This window comes from Sceloporus undulatus, chromosome 4 (genome assembly GCF_019175285.1).
Source record: "Sceloporus undulatus isolate JIND9_A2432 ecotype Alabama chromosome 4, SceUnd_v1.1, whole genome shotgun sequence".
Lineage (NCBI taxonomy): Eukaryota > Metazoa > Chordata > Lepidosauria > Squamata > Phrynosomatidae > Sceloporus > Sceloporus undulatus.
In genome coordinates this window covers 132,649,170-132,669,527 of record NC_056525.1, presented here as the reverse complement: position 1 = coordinate 132,669,527, position 20,358 = coordinate 132,649,170, and the positions used below count along the sequence as shown (strand labels likewise).

The following is a 20,358-nucleotide window of genomic DNA, read 5'->3' as shown; positions in this document are numbered from 1 at the left end:
AGTGGACAGTTATGCAACCAGTGCTACAATAAAACTATCCTCCCCAGGATTCCCTGCCACTGAGCCAGGGCAGTTAAAGTGGTCTCAGATTGGATTATTTCTGCAGTGTGTTTTGGACCATAGATACAACTCAATTTATTTGACTTTTAATGGTCAGTGATACATTTATTTGTTGTGTTTGGGGCCTATGATGTCCTTTTGCTGTCTCCTTTCTAGGGGTATTAAAAATGAAGCTTTCCAGCGTTGTCGCAGAGAATGTCTGCAATGGTGCTTGTTGTATACTGTTTTAAAACGACCCTCATCCCTCCACATTTGCCAAGGTTAGGGGCACAAGACCCCCATGAATATGGATAAACCATATGGATAAATAACAAAAACACCATGTTTTTACCTGGGAGGAATCTAGGTGCTCCAGATTGAGGTTGCCACGGCCCCAGTCCAGCTAGGAAAGGGGCAGTCTGTCGAGCCCCTTACTTACTGTACTGGGTGACCCCAGTCCTAATGAGACCACCGAGAAAGGCATTAATGAAAATGAGAGATACCGATCAATGACAATATCTAATTTAACATGTTATAAAATGAAATCCAGTATGTTGGGATAGCCTTCATCAACCTGCCTATTTTCATACACGTTCAACTCCCACCACCTCCAGGCAACCACTGCATTATTGGCCTTGCAGTCCGTTCGGAGTGGAATCCAGATTGGAGAATGAAGTTTAAAATGAGAAAAAAGGGAATTTTTAAGATGCCATAACTATTAACAGCAATGGGAGCTTGACAGTGAAGAAAGCAGATAGGGAGAAAAATCAACGCATTTGAGATGTGGTGCTGCTGGAGAAGACTTCTGATGATAGTGTGAATGGCCAAGAAGACAAACAAATGGAGCGTAGAGCAGAACAAGCCAGAGATCTCCCAAAATGACTAAACTGCGGCTGTCGTACTTTGGCCCCATCATGAGAAGGGAGGACTCAATGGAAAAAACAATAATGCTAGGAAAAGTAGAGGGAAGTAGAAAGAGAGGAAGGCCACATGCTAGATGGATGGACTCGATTAAGGAGGTCACAGATATGAGTTTGCAGGATCTAAGCAGAGCAGTGGAAGACAGGGAGTCATGGAGATGTCTTAACCCCAAAGAATGTGAAGGGACCACTGTGTTTCTGCCATGTGTTTTGGACCTGTCTCACCACACATTGGAATTACAAAGGGAAAGCAGCCAAGGAGGCAAAACAGACACATGGATACACCTGAGTCTATGGCTGCTGCCTCTTGAGGCTTGTGAAAAAGGAGGGGAGAATTAGAGGAATGCTGCAACTTCAGGTGCAGAAGAGGGCACCTGGGTTGGGAAGTGACCCTCTGTCTTGGGGCATCCCTCTTTCCCCTGCCTGGCTTGCCAGAGGTTCCCTTGTGTGCCAAAAGAGAGGCATGCTCAAGGAGGGGCAGGGACAAAGCAGAGCCGCCCCAACCGGTCCGACAGGTAAGAGGAGGGTGGTTGTTGACACCGTTATGTTTCCAGCACGCATGCTCCCTCCTTCCCAAGAAGAAGTTCCCTGCCTCCTTCCCTGGAGACACCTGGGGGGACTGGGCAGCAGCAGCAGAAGGAGGAAGGGGCACCTCTGCAAACTCCCGCCAAAGCCAGGGCAGGCAGGGCCTGAGGGGGGGCACCATGCCCAGGGCCTTCCTGGTGAAGAGGAGCAACCCTCTGCCCTCCAGCCGCAGTTGGGACCAGCTGCCAGACGAAGAGAGAGCAGACACCTACGTCCCAGGTAAAGCCCAGGGCCACACCTGGGGAAGGCTCCCTCACCTGAGCAGGACCAGATGGCAAAGTCCAGACAGAGGAGCCCTCACAGTGCATTTGCACTGAAGGAAGAACCCAGTTGCTTGAAGTGCCTTGGGTCCATGCTCTGGAATTCTGGGAATGGGAGTTGGTTGTGGCTCCAGAGTATATCTGAGGTCTACACACACACACACACATCTCAGATGCCAGTCATGAGGAATGTGAGGTATCATGCATATATATATATATATATACATATATACATACATATATATATATATATATATCTCAGATGCCAATACACACACACACACACATATATATATCAGATATAACTCAATATATCTGAGGTCTACAAACACACACACAAATATATATATCTCAGATGCCAGTCATGAGGAATGTGAGGTACATCTGAGGTCTGCGCATATACACAGACACACACACATACATATATCAAGATATATCTCAGTATATCTGAGGTCTAAACACACACACACACACACACACACATATATCTCAGATGCCAGTCATGAGGAATGTGAAGTATATGTGAGGTATGCATATATATATATATATATATATCTCAGATGCCAGTATATATATACAGTATATCAGATGTAACTCAGTATATCTGAGGTCTACACACACATACACATATATATCAGATGCCTATATATCAGATATACCTCAGTATATCTGAGGTCTACACACACACACACACACACACACATATATATATATCTCAGATGCCAGTCATGAGGAAGGTGAGGTATATCTGAGGTCTGCAGAAATAGCCCACTTTGAAACCGCTTTAACTGCTCTGGCTCAATGCTAGGGAATTCTTTGTATTATGTTTTTGTTTGTTTGTTTTCACCTTCTTCTCTGCCAGAGAGCTCTGGGGCCACAATAAACTACAACCTTGTAGCACATCTCAGACTGTGTTGTGTGAAAGAAGCTAGCATAAGCTTTTGTAGACTTTTACACTACAGAAAGGATCTGGTTTGAGACCACTTTAACTGCCCTGGCTCAGTGCTAGGGCATCCTGGGGATTGTAGCTTATTGTGGCCCCAGAGCTCTCCAACAGAGAAGGTTAAATGTCTCACAAAACCTCAGTTTCCAAAATTCCCTAGCATTGGAGTTTATCACATGGGAGGAATTTCTCTTAATTTCAAATGAAAAGAAAGTGGGGCCAGAACGCATTCCGTGAATTTGCTAGTTCAGCGAATTTACGTGAATTCGAATTGCGTTCCAACTATATATATATAATCTTTATTTCAGCCAACAGGCCATTAGGCGTTCCAACTGACTTCCCATTGCCCAAAAATAGCTTGCCATTGCCCGAAATTGCATGTGGTAGTCTATCACGCAATAACGTGAAACCCCATGATTGCATTCGAATTGCCAGTGCATTATACTTCCAATTTCCCTTTCAATTGAGCCAGGACAGTTTAAGTGGTCTCAAACTGGATTATTTCTGCAGTGTGTTTTGGACCTTGGTCTGCTTCCTCAGATGCATGGAGTAAATTGAAATTATTCACAAGAGTCCATCAAAGGATGACCTCCAAATTTCAGAACTCCCTGTGATATGAATGCCACGAATGTATGTTAAATTTAATACAACTCACACTACAGCCAACATAGTTCAATAGATATGCACAAGAGCAATTGAAAAAACACTGGCCTACAAACTACGTATAATGTCTACACAACCAAACTCTCCAGAGCAATGTCCCATGCAAGTTTCACATCTAAGAATGTGTCCTGTGCCTTGGATGTTTTTGCTCAGAAGTAATTCCAACCAATTGGTACAAGTTTTATCCCGGAATAAACATGGCTAGGATCCATCTGATTGAGAGGTTAGTGGTGGGGAATTTTGTTACCTGCCACATGCTGTTAAGAATACCACTCCCATGGGCCCTTGGAACGATTATGTGTGGTGTGGGATGATGGGAGCTGCAGTCTAAGAACATCTGGAGGAGCAAAAGTTGCCAATCTCAGGTTTGACGACTGGTTTCGTAGATGTCATATCTGCCATATTTGCAAGGAAAGGGCTGAGCATGGGCATTATGGCCCACTATGAGAGCCTTTTCTTTTCTGATGCGCTCTCTTCTATAGCAGCAGGAACCAAAAGCATCTGAGGAAGTAGACTGAAGTCTAGGAAAGCTCCTGCTGCCAACTTCTTTCATTCAGTTAGTCTCAAAGATGCTACAAGATCTCACTATGTAAAGAAGCTTCAATGTTGGGCTTCACCTCCCAGAAGCCCTAGTCATTGTGGCCAACGATAAAGTTATATGGGAGTTGTAGTCCAAAACATTTCTCCACCCTTGCTCTAATTCCTTTTTAAAACTGACAGTATTTGGGCAAGGATAACTGTGGAAAGGCCAGTTGAGGTGCAAAAGACATTTTAAATCCCCAAGGTGTTCAACTTCTGTGGGCATGAACCTCAGGTTGCCTCTTTAGTCTGAAAGTGGTGACAAAAGATGTGGGGAAAAACAAGGAACATCTTGCACGATGCTGCGCAAACCTGCTGTCAGCAAAAAATAATCCAGTTTGACAACCTTTTAACTGCCATGGCTCCATGCTGTGGAATTCTGGGAACCAGAGGTGCCACAACAAACTACAGTTCCCAGAATTCCATAATATGCAGCCACAGCAGTTAAAGTGGTGTCAACCCAGATTATTTGGGCAGTATGGATGCAGCCCCAGATGTCTCTTTTTGTCTGTCTGGCACTGTCCCAAGATGAATTTCGGGGCATCTTTCTCCCAGTATAACGGGTTGGGTTAGTCCAGACAGACTGATGTGAACTTTGGCCTCCTTGGACTGTTTTGTGTTCCTAACTGATATGTTAGTTAGCTGAAGCGCCTCCCTCTTCTATGGCGAGGAGACCCACCCTGAGATTAAACAGTGCTCCTTTAGTGCCTTTTGTCCCCAAAGCACAAAACACAGGCCTTGCTGAGTATTTTCTTTGCCTTCTTGCATAGTGGTGTGCCCTGCCACCACCGCCACCACCGATGTTTTATTGTCTGCTTAACAGCGTTTAACCAAAGTGAATAAAATTACCAGGTGACTGTTTGTTCCAACCCCTCATTTGAAAATATTTAATCGTTTAAGTATCATACTAATTTTTTTTCTTCTTCTTGTGTGCCTTCAGGTTATTTCTGACTTACAGGACCTTTGAAGCTCTCAAGGGCTTTCTGGGCAGGATTTGTTCACAGCGGGCTTGGCATTAATCTGAATTAAATCTTCTCCCCAGATTTCAGGGCATTGTCTATAACTGAATCTTCCATTTCACTTAAAAGTGTGCATGAGCACATAGATAAACGCAAAGGCTGCAGGCAGCAACCTTCCCTCCAGTTTCTTTACATACCGTAGCTGAGCTGCATCCCTGGACTTGCACTGCAGCAGCTGCCTAGTTTGCATCTGTGTTTGGATTGCTCCTGGCCAAATTCCAGTGGATTCCCCTGCCTTTCACTGAACAAAGATCATGTTTTGCCTTGACGCCCATTTTCTTTATATACTTTCACTTGAAGATATCTGCAGTGGAATAACACTTTCCTTTTGGTAATGAAAATACATTAAAAAAATTAAAATGTTATAGATTAAATGTTTTATATGTGAATAAATAGCAGTTTGGCAACTAGCTTTTTAACATGCTTTCACATGCAGAAAACTACTTAGATTATGCTATTTTTGGATTTATAATGCCAAATTCCTCTAAAAACACAATATATTGTTTAAAAGATTTGCAGGCCTGCGTAATCTCTCTCTGCAGAGAGGCTCTGCCCCAAGCACAGGGACTGAAGAGCCCCAATAAAACTATCTATTGTTGAATCTGGAAGCTAGATCAGCTACAACCAAAAAATATGCCCTTGCATCTGTATCCTGACTGTTTTCCTTACATGGGAGATGCAAGAGAAATGTATCTGGGACTCTCTGAATCCAAATCTGTAATGTGGGTTAGAGCTGGATTTAGTCTACTCTCTGAAGGATCTCCACTTCAGTTTGACTATCTTCCAGTTCTCTGCAGTTCAACCCAATTCAATTCAGAATTCATCCAAATCCAAATCAGCATATTGTTAACCAAAATCTTTGGCATACTGTAGGGTAGAAGACCATTTAAGCAAGTGAAAGCACTAAGAGTACGTTTTCTGCAGGCACTGTCTTGTAGAGTTGGCAACTGTAGGTCTTCAAATGTGTTCAGGGCACAACTCTTACTTCCACCTTAGCAAATGGTGAAGGATTATGGGAGTTGCATTTCAAAAACATTTGGAGGGCCAGTGTGATCCATCATCAAAAACTAGTATATGTTTGAATCCTTCCTGTTCCTGACTTTAAAGCTATGTATTTTTTCTCCAGGGGAGTTGAGATGTGTACTCCTGAATTATCGTAGTGAAGACAGCTGCAGCTTAGAGAGTACTAGCAGCAGGGACACAGAGATCGCCAATATTTCAGCCCCTGAGTCCACAACAGAAGAGACACTTTTGGACTTGGCAGTGAACCGTCCTACAGTGAGATCCAAAATAAAGGTACATACTGTTATTGATATGCATTGGCATTTTCTGTCTTTGCGTGTCTGTATATGCTTTTAAGTCATGTGGCATAGCAAGGAATAATCAGAGGTGGTTTTGCCCACTCTGGCCTCTGAAATATAGCCCATAGCATTAGCATATGGTATTCATTGACGGTCTCCCATCTAAGTGCTAACTGTGGCTGTCCCTGCTTAGCCTCCAAGATCAGATGGGATCTGGTGCCATTAGACTATTTAGGCCTACTTTACCAATATCATATCATTGGTATACAATGGCCCCTTGGTATCTGCCATGGTGTGGTTCCAGAATCCCCCATGGATGCCATAGAATCATAGAACCAAAATCCATAGATACTCAAGTCCATTATATACAATGGCATAGTAAAGTGGTGTCCCTTATATAAAATTTCAAAATCAAAGTTTGTTTTTTTAGGGGGGGGGGGAAATATGAATATTTTCAAACTATGGAAGGTTGAATCCATGGATGCAGAATGATGGGCACCGCCCCCTACAGTCAGTTACGACTAGACATTCATGTCAAGGGACTACCTTTAGCTTTACCTGGACTATTTTAGTTTTAGAATCTAAAACTAGTGGGCGAACACTTCAAAATGCCCCCCTACACTCTGTTACAGATCTTAAAGTAGCTTTTGTGAACAAAGCAAACAGAATTCAGAGAAAGAAACTGCTGATTACAATTTCTAAGGAAATTCCAGTCTATCACCAAATGTTTCAGCTGGTATAACAGAAGCACACTATACAGCACATGTTTTAACTGCCATTTTTATATATGATCAACAACAGTTTTCTGGATGCCTTGAGTTCATAATGGAATCACTGTTAGTATTTACTGCATGTAATTTTCTCCTGACCACATTCTGAGCAATCTTGTCCCCAACTATGCATATTTTATACAGTACATCTGAAATTCTGGGTAATATTTCATGCATTATGCCCCCCGCATTCATGGCTATAATTAATGAAGTTTGCATTACACTAAATTTGTTAGAATTCCCAAAATGTTCCTCTGCCCTTGGGGAACACTTAAGTATTCATCATTGCAGAGGGCAGAGGTCCTGATACCATTGCAATTGCAGTCATATAGCAAGTTGAATGTATGTCTGAATGCTGAGTATGACGTGGATTGTCTATCTGTTCTTGGTCTGCAAAACATTCAAAACAAGGGCAAGAATAAAAGAAGAGGGGAACTGTATTTGACATAGAAACTGCTGATAAGGAGGGCCCATCTAAAAATTCCAACTTAAAATGCTATCTTCCGGTAGCATGCTGTTCAGGGGCTTCTAGAAGTACATCCCTTTTAAAAAACAAAACACAAAGCCCCATGTGCCTTCGTTAAAGGACAAAAATTGGTGATTTTGCTACCTTGGCAGCTGCAGGGCCTCCCAAAATGGCAGGCGGTTGTTTCTGGCCCCTGCTTTAAGGTATGCAATGCCTGTGGCTCTAATTCCCTCTCAGTTCTGTAATTCTAAAATCCTGTTTCACTTCCTTCTTTTCCTAGTTCACCACTGGTATCTGTGGTGATGTCTTGATGCATAATTGTGAATTATGTGGCAAAGGATTTCGCCTGCAGCGCATGCTCAATCGTCATGTAAAATGTCACAACCAAGTGAAGAGACACTTGTGCACCTTCTGTGGGAAAGGATTCAATGACACTTTTGATCTGAAAAGGCACGTCAGGACACACACAGGTAAGACCAAATCTTATCGAAAGAGGTTATTTGCTTTCCATCCCTTTTAAGCATACCAGATGTTAACAGGAAAAATAGCCCATTTGTTTTACTTTTTATTCAGTTAATTTGTGATTGCAGTTGCACAGAAATCACACATAGAGTATATTAACCAGTTAGGGTCCAGCAAAAATACAAAAATATGCCCTCAGAAACCGTGGCGTTCCTAGGGTTGGTGTCACCCGGTGCGGTAACTCATAGTATCACCCCCATTGATCGCTTCCCATTTCACACCATACAGAATCTTTAGTAATGCTTTTTTGCAGTAATGTTACTCATCAATCGTAATTCCCATATACCACTGGATATAATGCTAATAGTTGTGACATTTACAGTTAGAAAAATTAAAGTTATACCTTCAAATTCCAATATCATATGCACAACTTAAATGTATTTACATATACGTAGTGAAGATTTGGGTTAAATGTTACATTTTTTTTAAAAATAATAATATTTTTTTAAAATTCAGTTTTTAAAAAAAAAATAAAAATGTTTAAATTTTGACATTTGGAATTTTTAATTTTTAAAAATCCTGAGGCATCTCCTTTTTCCTCCCACTGAGCTTCACACCACTCCCACCATCTTTTAAACCATTTTAAAGGGAGAAAGATGAATGCCACAGCCATTTCTGCCAAAAGGTAGCAACTAAAATTTGGAGCAAACTAAATTTGGAGCCCAGGATCACATGCCGCATTATTCCTGGGCTTCTAAAGTTTTTACAGCATGCACAGAGACTTGAAAAGGACCATCACTTATAGTATAAAATGATATAGAACAGTTGAGGAATCTTTTTTCAGGTGAAAAGCTGTTTGTTGGGGCCACAGAGAACAACGAGCACACCCTTACTCCTTCGTCCCTGCACAGTCAGCTGCCGGATATGAGTGGGACAGATCACTCTTATTAGAGATCTGAACTGAATAGGTGGAGAGAATTTTTGAAATTAGGTTGAGGGCTGCAAGGTGTCTATCCCAATATAAAGTTTCTAAATGTATGCAGGGTCTCATTACTGAGTGTTTCTTGTTGTTGCTGGTTTTAAATTCTCTGAAAACACCTAACGTTCTATTGCAGGAATTCGCCCATACAAATGTGAGATCTGCAACAAAGCCTTTACCCAACGTTGTTCCCTGGAATCACACCTTAAAAAGATCCACGGTGTGCAACAACAATATGCTTACAAGCAACGGAGAGATAAACTGTATGTTTGTGAAGATTGTGGTTATACAGGCCCAACCCAAGAGGACTTGTATGTTCACATCAGTAATATACATCCTGGAAGTACATTACTGAAGAAAACAAAAAAATTAGCAACTGTTTTGCAAAACAAACTGACCTCCTCAGTGGAGATAAGCTCAATTCAGAATGAGGGGGAGCAGTAATGTTACAATGGACTGTACAGGTAGTGGTGAAATGCAATGAAGTTTACATGCATACAGACGAAGAATCACAGCCTAATTTAAATCTTCTTAAAGACCTCTAGAAAAGTACATCTCAAACTGATGTGAGGGACTAGCAGGTTTTTCCCCTGCAATATGGCAGGAACTGGTACCAAATTTGTGCCCCATTGGCTACAACTGTTCTCTTTCTCAGAAAAATCTGTAAGGGCCAATAGCCAATGACATGTGGACTGGAGGAGGCCCATAGATCACCACTTTGAGCAGCACAGCTCTAGGGTGGGGGAAAGTAATATTTCAGGAAAGGGGAAGCAAATTACTTAGTTTGCCAGGATGGAAAGTGTTTCCTATCGTCTCTCCAAACCCATCTATGAGGCCTGATCTGCCAGGCCAGTTCTCTGCCAACATTAGATGCCATAATCTCAGAGGTGAGCCAAGTGCATGCAGCCTCCATGGCTCCAGCTATATACTGTATATCCTTACTCTCAGATTTAAAAATAAATAATTGAAAAATCCCCCTCTCTAAGGAATGTAGGCGGGAATTTCACCAGGCCTGGTGTGTGTGGGCGGGGGGAGAGCTCCTGACATGTTTTATGCCCCAGCGGGTGGCTAAAAAAACCCTGCTTCTAAGCATAAAACAGGCTGGGGGCAGGAAGAGACCTGGTAAAATTGATGCCACAACCTGCAGAAGGCACATGTTTATTAAGACAAATTGGAGTTGGGAGCATGGCAGGAGGCTGCAGCACTTCCAGTTTGGGCAGATGTATGTACCAGCACTCTGGGCTGCAGGACCCTGGGCTAAGTTCTGCTTATTCCCTAACTGAAATCCATTTACTGGTCTGCCAAGCACCATTCCATAACTGTGAACCTCAGGAGATGTGGGATCTCTAATCAGAATCTCCTTCAAAATGACACTAGTGCTTAAACCAGTTTTTTGGAACAGGTTGGGTATCTAATTAATTTCTGAATATGAATGAAATCTAAGCAATACAGGATGAGCAAAATGTGGAACACAACCTATTCCAAATTTTGTGTGATTTTAACAAGTGCCTCTGATAAATAAAAGCTTAACATGGTTGTAAAATAGGTAACAAAATCATTTTATTCAATATAAATACAGGTTATGGGCTTGGAATTAAAATGAAATCTTTTTTTTAATAATTAGTTCTCCATCAACCACTCACTCTGAATATATACACCCCAAACATAAAATTATTGTTGTTGTTGACTGCCTTCAAGTTGACTTCAACCTGTGGAGACTCTATGAATGAGAGACCTCCTCTGTCTTCAAACACACTGCCCAGTTTTTGAAGATGCATGGCCATGGCTTCCTTGAGTGAATCTATCCATCTGTTTATGTGGTCTACCTGTTTTCCTATTGCCCTTAATTTTACCAAGAATTCTAATCCTTTTAAGTGAGTCCTTTCTTCTCATGATATGGCCAACTATATTTCGTCATCTGGCTTCTAAGGCGAGTTTGGGCCTGATTTGCTCTAGGACCCATCTATTGGTCTTTTTAGTAGTCCATTGCATTCACAGAACTATTCTCCAGCATTACATTTCAAATGAGTTTTATTTTCTTCCTATCAGAAGTATCTTTATTTTCTTATTTTAACAGCTACAGAAAGATAGCAGGAAAGGAATTCATCTTTTAAGGTGGGACTACATATTATCTTGCATATACCCAAACCTATGGTATGCTAAGATATATGCACTTGTAAGATATTGACAATATAGGACTAGAGAAGGCATTTGTACAAGAGAATGACTAACCTCAAGGGGGGGATCTGGTGACTTTCTTTTACAAGCTCTGGCTCCCAAGGATACTTTTCCACCAGCTGGGCTTCTAATTTCATAGAATAGCTGATTCCTGCTCCACAAAATGGGCAGAGGCAGGGGAAAACCATGCTTGCTCTACTATGGAAACCTATTGGGTGACAACTCACATCCTCTCAGCTTCAGAGAAAGGCAAAGGAAATCACCCCCCTGAACAAATATTGCCAAGAAAATCCTGTAATAGGTTTGCCTCAGGCTCACTGTAACCTGGAAATCATTTGAGGGCACACAAGAAGAAGGGATACATTGGTAGATTAGAGGAACGGTGTGCTAAGTCATATTCCTAAATATCCATAATCTGCCACCAAATGCCCCTCATCATTCTTTATGAGGAAAACACAAGGCTGGGAATTCCAGTGGTGGATTAACTTCAAGGCCAAAGAAGTACTCAACCTGTAAACTAGGAATTTTAATTTAAATGACATATTTTATGCAGTTTCACTGCCTTTCCTTTTCTCTTTATATTCTTCCAAACGACACAACCACTTTTTCCAGTACTGAGAGCATAGATCAGTGTCCATGTAATGAGGATGTGCAGGAGAGCCATCTTTGTAGGCAATGACAAGGAGTCCGCAATCAACCTGGGAAGCAAACAAGATTGTTCAGAGGTGATGCATATTTTTAGCTCATGTTCCTTGTTGCTTTATAGATGAAATACTCATCAAATGTGGAATACATATGGAATAACTGTGCTAAGCTCAGTATATTCAGAATTTTTTTTAATCATTTTTGTTTCTGGTTTCCTAAGTTTTTATCTCTATACCCAATGTTTAGACTGGTATAAAGATAAATGTCATTATAGATACATTGTCATTTCCCGTAAGCAGAAGTTCTGCAGTTGTATGAGATCTCTCTGATAACATTACTGATGCCAATACTGTGCCCAATAACATAGCCAGAATCATGTTGGCACTGACAGATGCATAACTACACCAGTGAAAGCAACTGTGATAAGGAAAAAAAGGTCATGGATACACAAGTGGTGAGGAAGGCAGTAGCAGGTGTAGACAACTGTAGGCACTGTGCCACCTGTTTCCCAAATATCTAACCCTGAGGATCCTTGAAGCAAGGTACCTTGGAAGGGATGAATTATGCAACCCCTTAATCTGAAATTGTTTAAATCATCTCTCCCAGAGTGTCCTGAAGATAACTCCCTCCCTGAAGTCAAGCATTTAGGATACAAGTGGTACGGACCTGGCAGCCTTCTCCTGCTACCATTGCCACACACACACACACACACACCTACCTCTATGGATGCTGTGAAAGAGCCATTACACTGGCGATGCACAACAGAATTATTGTGGTAATAGCCTCCAATATCCTCTTCCCACATCAGTGATATCACTAAGGTTGGCGTCACCCAATGCAGTAATATATGGTGTCACTCCCCCCACGATTGACCTCCTCTCAAACCACACTATATAGAATCCTTAGTAATGTTTTTGTACTAATGTTACTCATAAATTACAATTCCTGTATATCATTGAACATAATGGTAATAGATGTGACGTGAACAACTAGTAAAATTAAAATTATACCTTGAAATTTTAATATCACATGCACAGCCTAAATGTATTTACATGTAGATAGTTTCATGTGGTTAAAATGAAAACTTTGTAAGAGTGGTGTTTCTTTAAAAAAAAAACTTTAAAAGATTTTTTAAAATTAATTTTCATTTAAAAAAAATATTTTTAAAGTTTAAAATTTCAGGACTGGAGCGCAGCTTTGGCGCAGCTTCCGGACTCTTCGAACGCATGCATCATTTAAACAGCATACCTCCAAACTGACCCGAAGTAGCTTTATTTTGACAGTCTGTATGGGGCCTTTGAGATCCAAACTACCATGTGCAAAGATCCCTACAGCAGCTTTGCTCCTTGGCTCTTGCACCCCAGTGGTTGATGCAAGGACGTAGCCAGGATTTTAGGAAGGGAGGGGTCCAGACCAAGTGCCACCATTATAATGGGGCTTGGGTGCAGCGGCGCAGCAGCACGCACCATTCATTTTTCTAATGGAAGGGGGGGTCCGGACCCCAAGACCCCCCCCCCCCCTGGCTACGTCCCTGGTTGATGCTGTTGAAGTACTTAATGGTCTGAAAGTCTGCATCTTGTCTGGGTAATGTGATGTCATAGTAGTGTTTCTGCATTACAATAGATAGACTGACTCCTGACTTGACACCTCTACAGGTGGTATATTGACATGACATTCCTAATTGTGTGTGTAGTGCTGCCACGGACACTAGGAGAATAATTTCTGGAGTTGCCATATTCTTTTGTTTGAAGTGTTCTTCTCAGCTTTGCCACTGGGAATGCAGTTTCTGACTAAGCTATGCCAAAATTAGGCTGACATTAGCTGGCTTCTAGCGCAGCAAGAACTCCAAACCAGACTCATTTGAAATATCACAGGACCTAACAGTTACAGCTCCAGTTGGATAAGTGGAGAATGAGAGAATGCAAGTGCAAAACTGCATTTGAACTGAGATGCATCTCAGGAGCAACCAGTCATTCTCACCTGGAAGTTATAATTAGTATCGTGATTAATGGCTCCTATGTATGCTGCAATCTGTAGTGGACTGTCAAACGTATTCCGGAGAAATGGCTTCGATTTCCCTGAAGTCTTCCAGTCAATTACACATAATGTTCCTCTGTGTGAATAAGATATAAGAGATAATTAATTAAACATTAAGAAGTGATATGACCACTTCTACAAAAGTCCTTCTTGGACCCCCTGGATAATTACAGACCAGTATAAAATCTCCCTTTTCTGAGCAAGGTGATTGTGAAGGAAGTTCCCTTCCTCCCAATTCCATACAGTCTTGGATGACACAAGTTATCTAGATCCATTTCAAACTGGCTTCAAAGCAGGATACAGAGCTGGAACTGCTATGGTCAACTTAGTGGATGATCTTGATCTGCATTGATGGAGGAGTACGTCCCTGCTAGTGCTTTTGGACCTCTCATGGTATTCTATACCATCAACCGTGATATCCTTCTGGAACAATTGGGGGATTCAGGAATCAGTCACTTTGCTTCAGTGCTTCTAGTCATATCTCTCAGACAGATTTCAGATTATGGTATTTGGGGATAGCTGCTCCTCAAAAAATGAGCTGTCATATGGCATACCAAATGATGTAATTCTAACCCCAGTGCTATCCAGCATTTACATGATACTGCTGGGAGAGATCATCCAGAGACATGGGCCAAGGTGTTATCTATGCTGATGACACACAAATATATTTCTCCATGCGTTTAAAAACAGCTTCAGCTGTCTCCTCTGTCTTTCATTTCTTCTGAATTAATGCCTGGAGGAGATAATTGGCTGGATGAAGAAAAACAAATTATTCTGCTTATGTTTGTCTTATTTTTGCTACTTTGCTCTGTTTGTTTTACCAGCATCAGGCCATCTACTTTCATAGAATCACAGAGTTGGAAGAGACCAAAAGGGCCATCCAGTCCAGCCCCTTGCCATGCAAGAACTCACAATCAAAGCAAAGCACTTTACTATTAAGAGCAGCCTTGCCCAGTCTCGTGCCATCTCTGTGTGCTGAACTGCATACTGGCTAGATACTATGGGAACTACAGACCAATGGGTTCGGGAGGGCACCAGGATGAGCTGTGTTAGAATTTTCAAATGATTAAGTGATCTTGGGCAACCTGTTATTTCTGCTTCAGTTTCTCATTGATAAATGAAATGAATGGTGATTTAAATCCAAGGTTTAGAGAAGAATGAGTAGGAAACAATTCCTAGATATACCGTTTATACTCGACTATAAGTCGACCTCATGTATAAGTCGAGGGCAAATTTTGGGACTGAAATTATGGATTTTGCTATGACCCATGGATAAGTCGAGGGTAAAACTTAGGGGCATATAGCAAATGATCTAAAGGATGAAGCAAAGAAAACACTGTCAAAGAACTTACAAAATTCCAGCAGACATAACTCTTTGTGCTTACACTTAAGGTTGGATGGATGAGAGACTAGAGGGGACTAGTGCTTCCAAGACAGATTATACTCTTTGCTTTTCACCAGGGGATGGTTTCTTCTTTTATTTAAGAGTTAAGATATAGTACTTACATTGACCTGTGGATAAGTCAACTCAGGTTTTTGGGGTCAATTTTTTGACCTAAATTTCTAGACTTATACATGAGTATATACAGTATGTTGCCTTAGAGTATATTGTAAGAATGTATCTGGCTTACACATTTTAGGGCATGAGGTAGTTGAAATTAAAGACAATTAAGCCCTATTGTTTTCAATGGAAAAGTTGAACATGTACTCACCTCCCATTTAATTCAATGATGACAAGTTTTATAGTTCTTACCGATATTCTGCCACACAGTCCACTAGACCTTGGTAATGAAGTGTCTCATGCTGTACTGCACTTTCGAGGGCTCTTACTCCAGTGACTTCTTGTAGCACATGCTTTACACTTTTCACAAAGCCAGAGACATCAGTGTCTTCTCCCTGTTCCTTCACAGGAATGTCATCACCTAACAATAAGTTTTCCATAGCTGCATGAAAGCACTTTCCCTGTCGAAAGATATCTACAAAACAAGAAAAGCCAATTATATACAGTGAGATTTGGGCATTTCAATGTATAGTTAAGGTCCATTTTATATATTAATGAAAAGTTGTTGAACATATAATCAATTATTCAATAAATGATCAACTCTATGATTCTATGATGCACACAGATCAATGTGTGAACTGTCTCCTATGTTTGTGTCCACAATTAATTTTAAAAAATCTCTGCATGTAGAATTTGATCTTCTTTTCTGGTGGTAAGCCTTTGAATTCCCACCTGAAACTCATCCATTTTTGGAATGATGGTTCAGCTTGATGGAGTATTTTACTAATGAACACACAGATTTTAAAAGGTATAAGCAAAACATAGCTTTTAATAATAATTTAATATTATTTTCAAAGAATGTTATTGTTACTGTTGACATTATGTTAGTTATATTTGCTTTCTTTGTACATTCATATCATGAACATGGTTTTACAGATATTATGAATGCAGCTACAGAATCCAGATTTAGAAACCAAATCAGAGAGAGTTTGTAGTGGATATTACTGCATAGCAATGGTAGTTGGATAAGCACCTTATGAACAGTGCATCATAATTTGAGGTTCATGTGTTTGAAATATATGAAGCTGCCTGATACCATGTCAAACCATTGATTTCTACAGACAAAACAGCAACTTTTGATGTTCAGGTAGCAGGGCAGAGGCTTTCCCAATCCTATTATCCCATTTCCCTTTAGCTGGGAATGCGAGTGAATAGTTCTAGGATCTTCTAAATGCCAAACATGTACTTCTGCCACTGTACTCTAACACTTTCCATTACTGCATCTAATGCTAAATTTGGGCAGAGGCAGGCCCACAGCTTTGCTAATGTATGAAAATTCCACATTGCTCAGCTGATTGGAAAGAAAAAGAGCGGGATGAGGACATTTTTTTTTATATGTCAGTAGGTGAAAGTAAAATGGTCCATGTGTGTGCATGTTGGGGCGGTCAGATGGACTGGAGCCAAACTACGGGAGCTGCTCTCCATCACAAGAGACATGTTTTCCCCACACAGTTTCAAGTGTTATCCCACATACACAAACATTGCTTCTTTTCCTACCTCTTCTCTCAGCCTGTCCGATGAAAGAAAACAGGAGTAGCAGAGCAGCCCCAACCTGCCAGCCAAGTCCTAGCAAAGCTCAGAAAGCTTAAGCAGGGTCTCAAATTTGAAAGCTCCTCTTTGCCACTGCCTCTCCCCCACTATCATATGCTCAAACACCTGTCACTCTGTCCCAAAATGTTTCCACTCTGAGCCATAGAAATGTTGTCCAGTGCCCAAGCCTCACAAGAGTTTCCCAGCTTCCACCGCCACCATCAGTGATAGATGCAGCTAAGGGAGTTAGTTTATGCAGGCAGCCAAAGAGCAGGAGACACTACCACACTAAAATAATCAGCAAGCTTGCAATGTGGTTTTAAAGGACCCTGAAAAGACGTTTCATGCAACCCTCATTCCCACCATGGACCTAAAGGCTGCTGGTACCCTTGTCTTTCTTGCAAACCAATACTTTGATCAAGGGGGGGGTCTTGGGGTCTGGACCCCCCTTCCATTAGAAAAATGAATGGTGTGTGCTGCTGCGCCGCCACACCCAAGCCCCATTATAATGGTGGCACTTAGTCTGGAACCCCCCCTTCCTAAAATCCTGGCTACGTCCTTGCTTTGATTGAAGCCCCCCTCTGCTGCCCCCTTTCCCCACCACTGCACCCAGATCTTTCCAATGACTCCCAGGGGGTGACGTATCACTCACTTTGGGAACCACTGCTTTACATCTTTATAAAGGTTCCATTTAGTTGTAAACCAGTTAAGTTGTAATTGTTAGTATAGCCAGTTAGAATGCATGCTTGCTCCGGAAATATACAAATTTCAAAATAGAAAACTTGATGCAAAGCACTAATTTGAAGCTTTCTCTCACTAGAATCTACCCATATGTGGTTGCTTACTTTTAGTGTATTCTGCAAACCCCTCTTTTCCAAGTTCCAGAATCATTCTCTGTTTCCACCTCTCCAGATAAAAAGCTTGCTCCAGAGGCATGGTCTGCTGTAGCACAGATGTCACGCTGGCTAAATTCCTCTTTTCCAAACTGATTTGCAAGGGCAGTCCTGGGACAGTCTGCTGGTGCAAAGAGGTCTTACTAGGATTCAGTAGAGGAATCCTGTTCCCATTAAGGTTTGTTTCAGCCTCCTGAGGTGAAGGCCTATATTTACTTTCATGTCCATAAAGCATATCATCTTCTATAAACATTGATTCAGGTCTCTGAAAACTATCTTTGCAGGACACAAGGTCACGGATCAAATCCCCATACTTTTCTTGGTCAGTGTTTTCATAGTCACTTGTATTTTTCTTCTTCCCATAAAGAAGGGAAGAATTAGCAACAGACCTGTACAGAAATTGGTCCTTGTTTAACAAACCTGTCGACAGCATTGGCAATCTCTTACATTTTCTGATTAAAAGTGACAACATACTGCAAAATAGTATTTATTGATGGTTAAGTCCAAGAAGGTCTTCTTTCTTTTTTTCTTCTTCATAAAAACCTTCTATCTTCCTATAATTTCCTAGTGTAAAAAATGCTTTGGTTATTCACTGTGCATTACCATCAAGCCTGCCACTAGTAGTAGGCAGCATGGTACATTATTAACAAACCCTTTTCTGAAGTACCAGTAAAGGATGTATAATTATCCTCAAACTACTATTACCACCAAAATATAATTACCACTAGCAGTAATAAAATGTAATCACCCGTAATATCTTGCATTTTACTCTCGTTAATGGTACTGTCTTAGACTTCCTCAGAAACAACTGCCATTAATATCAAAGCCTATTTCTGATTAGGCTTTGCAACACAACGCAAGATTTTCGACGATGACTTTAAGGATTAAACTGTTTATAAATGAATGCCGTGACAATGAGAAAAGTTGCATTAGGGTGTCATGGAAAGAGATGGGAGAAAATGCTTCTAAGTGATGGAAACAAGGTTCCTGTAGGAACATGAAGTATAGTATATGTAAGTAACATGAAGGGGGATAGATCAAGAGCAAAGTAAAGATTTAAAATAAGATTATGAGGTAAATGGTGGGCAGGGGAACTAAAGAAGGTCCACAAAGGTCCAAAACACACTACAGAAATAATCCAGCTTGAGACTGCTTTAACTCTCCTGGGTCAGTGCTAGGGAAATCTGGGAACTGTAGTTTGGTGAGACATTTAGTTTTCTCTGTCTCAGTTCCCAAGTTCTGTTTATTGGTGCCACAATAAACAAGCATCCCCAGAATCCCATCGCATGGAGCCATGGCACTTAAAGCGCGATCAAAGCAGATTACTTCTCCAGTGCGGATGCAGCGGTCTCCGTTCTGTAGATGGGCGCAACAAGGGAAGCCATTTTAAACCCACTTGTATGACCAGAGTCTCCTCTTTAATTGAAAAGAAGAAGGCGCCATTGCGTTGAACAGAACTACACTTCCCTTACTACAGGTTGAACTCCTTCTTACCTGGTACTGAAAAGAAGTACAATAAAAAACTTTTGGAGATCAATTAAAATCATCGCATGACTAAATCACACAAGTGTTGGACCAGCGCACTGGGGCTGCATCTACACTGGAGAATGAATGGACACCCCTTTAGCTGCCATGGTTCAGTGCTATTGGCTGGTTTTACTTCTATATCCATTTAGATTCCCCACAAAACTTGATAGTGTTGCCATATAGGAAAATTAAAATAGTGGCAATGAGAAGTTCAAGCTGTAAATAATGTTATGCTACTGATGCTGATAGGAAATTGCAGCCAGGTGCACAAACCCAAAAGAACACCAAGGTACTGGGCTGATTCCCAGCTATGAAACCCACTGGCTAAATTACCACACTGCCCTCTTATAGCACTGCTATGCCATTTAACTGCTCTGGCTGCCTCCTCCTGTTGCATTCTGGGACTTGCAGTTTAAAGAAGGGCATTTAGAATCCTCTGCCAGAGAGCTCTTGGGCCTCACTGGACTACAAACCCCAGAATGCAACAGGAGGCAGCTAAAGCAGTTAAAGTGGAATAGCAGCTCTATAAGAGAGCAGTGCACTCATGTGACATGTGTCAAAGAGATAAATAACAATTGAATTGTTTTATGCCATCTCTCTATGAAGAGCAATCCATAGTGTTCCTAGTTCTGGGGAAAGAGCAGGATACAAATAAATACAAATACAATGCAGTACTAAATACAAATATAATAATACAATCTATACTACTACTACTAATAATAATAATAATGATTGCACACCTTCTTGCACAAATCACATTCTTCTTTCTCCTCCTCCTTAACTTGAAGTCGTTTTCTATAAAGATAAGAACTCCCATCCTCATCCTCTACCAACAAGTGCCCTCCCTGGCTGAAGGATTGTGGGAGTTGTAGTCCAGGAAACAGAGTGAAGGGCTTCCTTTCCACTTTCCAATGCTTGGGGAACTCAATCCAGAAGCCGATTGGAACCCTGTGTAAAAAGTGTTTACTATCTTTCCTCTCCTCTTTGGCTCAAGAGAAGGC

General features: G+C 41.2%; 2 protein-coding genes across 5 annotated transcripts; one reads left to right on the top strand and one right to left on the bottom strand.

Annotated features, from left to right (window-relative positions):
* The first annotated feature begins 1,542 nt into the window (after positions 1 to 1,542).
* On the top strand, positions 1,543 to 9,430 carry OVOL2 (ovo like zinc finger 2). Of its 4 annotated transcripts, XM_042465647.1 has the most exons (5): positions 1,644 to 1,763; positions 4,930 to 5,339; positions 6,135 to 6,304; positions 7,826 to 8,015; positions 9,123 to 9,430. In XM_042465647.1, the coding sequence occupies exons 4-5, from the start codon at positions 7,856 to 7,858 to the stop codon at positions 9,428 to 9,430; spliced, it is 468 nt and encodes a 155-aa protein (XP_042321581.1). In that variant the 5' UTR covers positions 1,644 to 1,763; positions 4,930 to 5,339; positions 6,135 to 6,304; positions 7,826 to 7,855. The 4 variants fall into 4 exon arrangements, with proteins under 4 accessions (XP_042321580.1, XP_042321581.1, XP_042321583.1 ...); XM_042465646.1 differs by lacking the exon at positions 4,930 to 5,339 and having other exon boundaries at positions 1,543 to 1,763; XM_042465649.1 differs by lacking the exons at positions 1,644 to 1,763; positions 4,930 to 5,339 and adding an exon at positions 3,518 to 3,633.
* Positions 9,431 to 11,709: 2,279 nt separating this feature from the next.
* Positions 11,710 to 20,357, bottom strand: MGME1 (mitochondrial genome maintenance exonuclease 1). Its single transcript, XM_042465645.1, has 5 exons — positions 20,098 to 20,357; positions 17,783 to 18,394; positions 15,600 to 15,822; positions 13,790 to 13,922; positions 11,710 to 11,862 (listed from the first exon to the last, which is right to left on the bottom strand). Exons 2-5 carry the CDS (start codon positions 18,300 to 18,302, stop codon positions 11,710 to 11,712), a joined length of 1,029 nt encoding a protein of 342 aa, XP_042321579.1. The 5' UTR covers positions 18,303 to 18,394; positions 20,098 to 20,357.
* Between the last annotated feature and the right edge of the window lies 1 nt (position 20,358).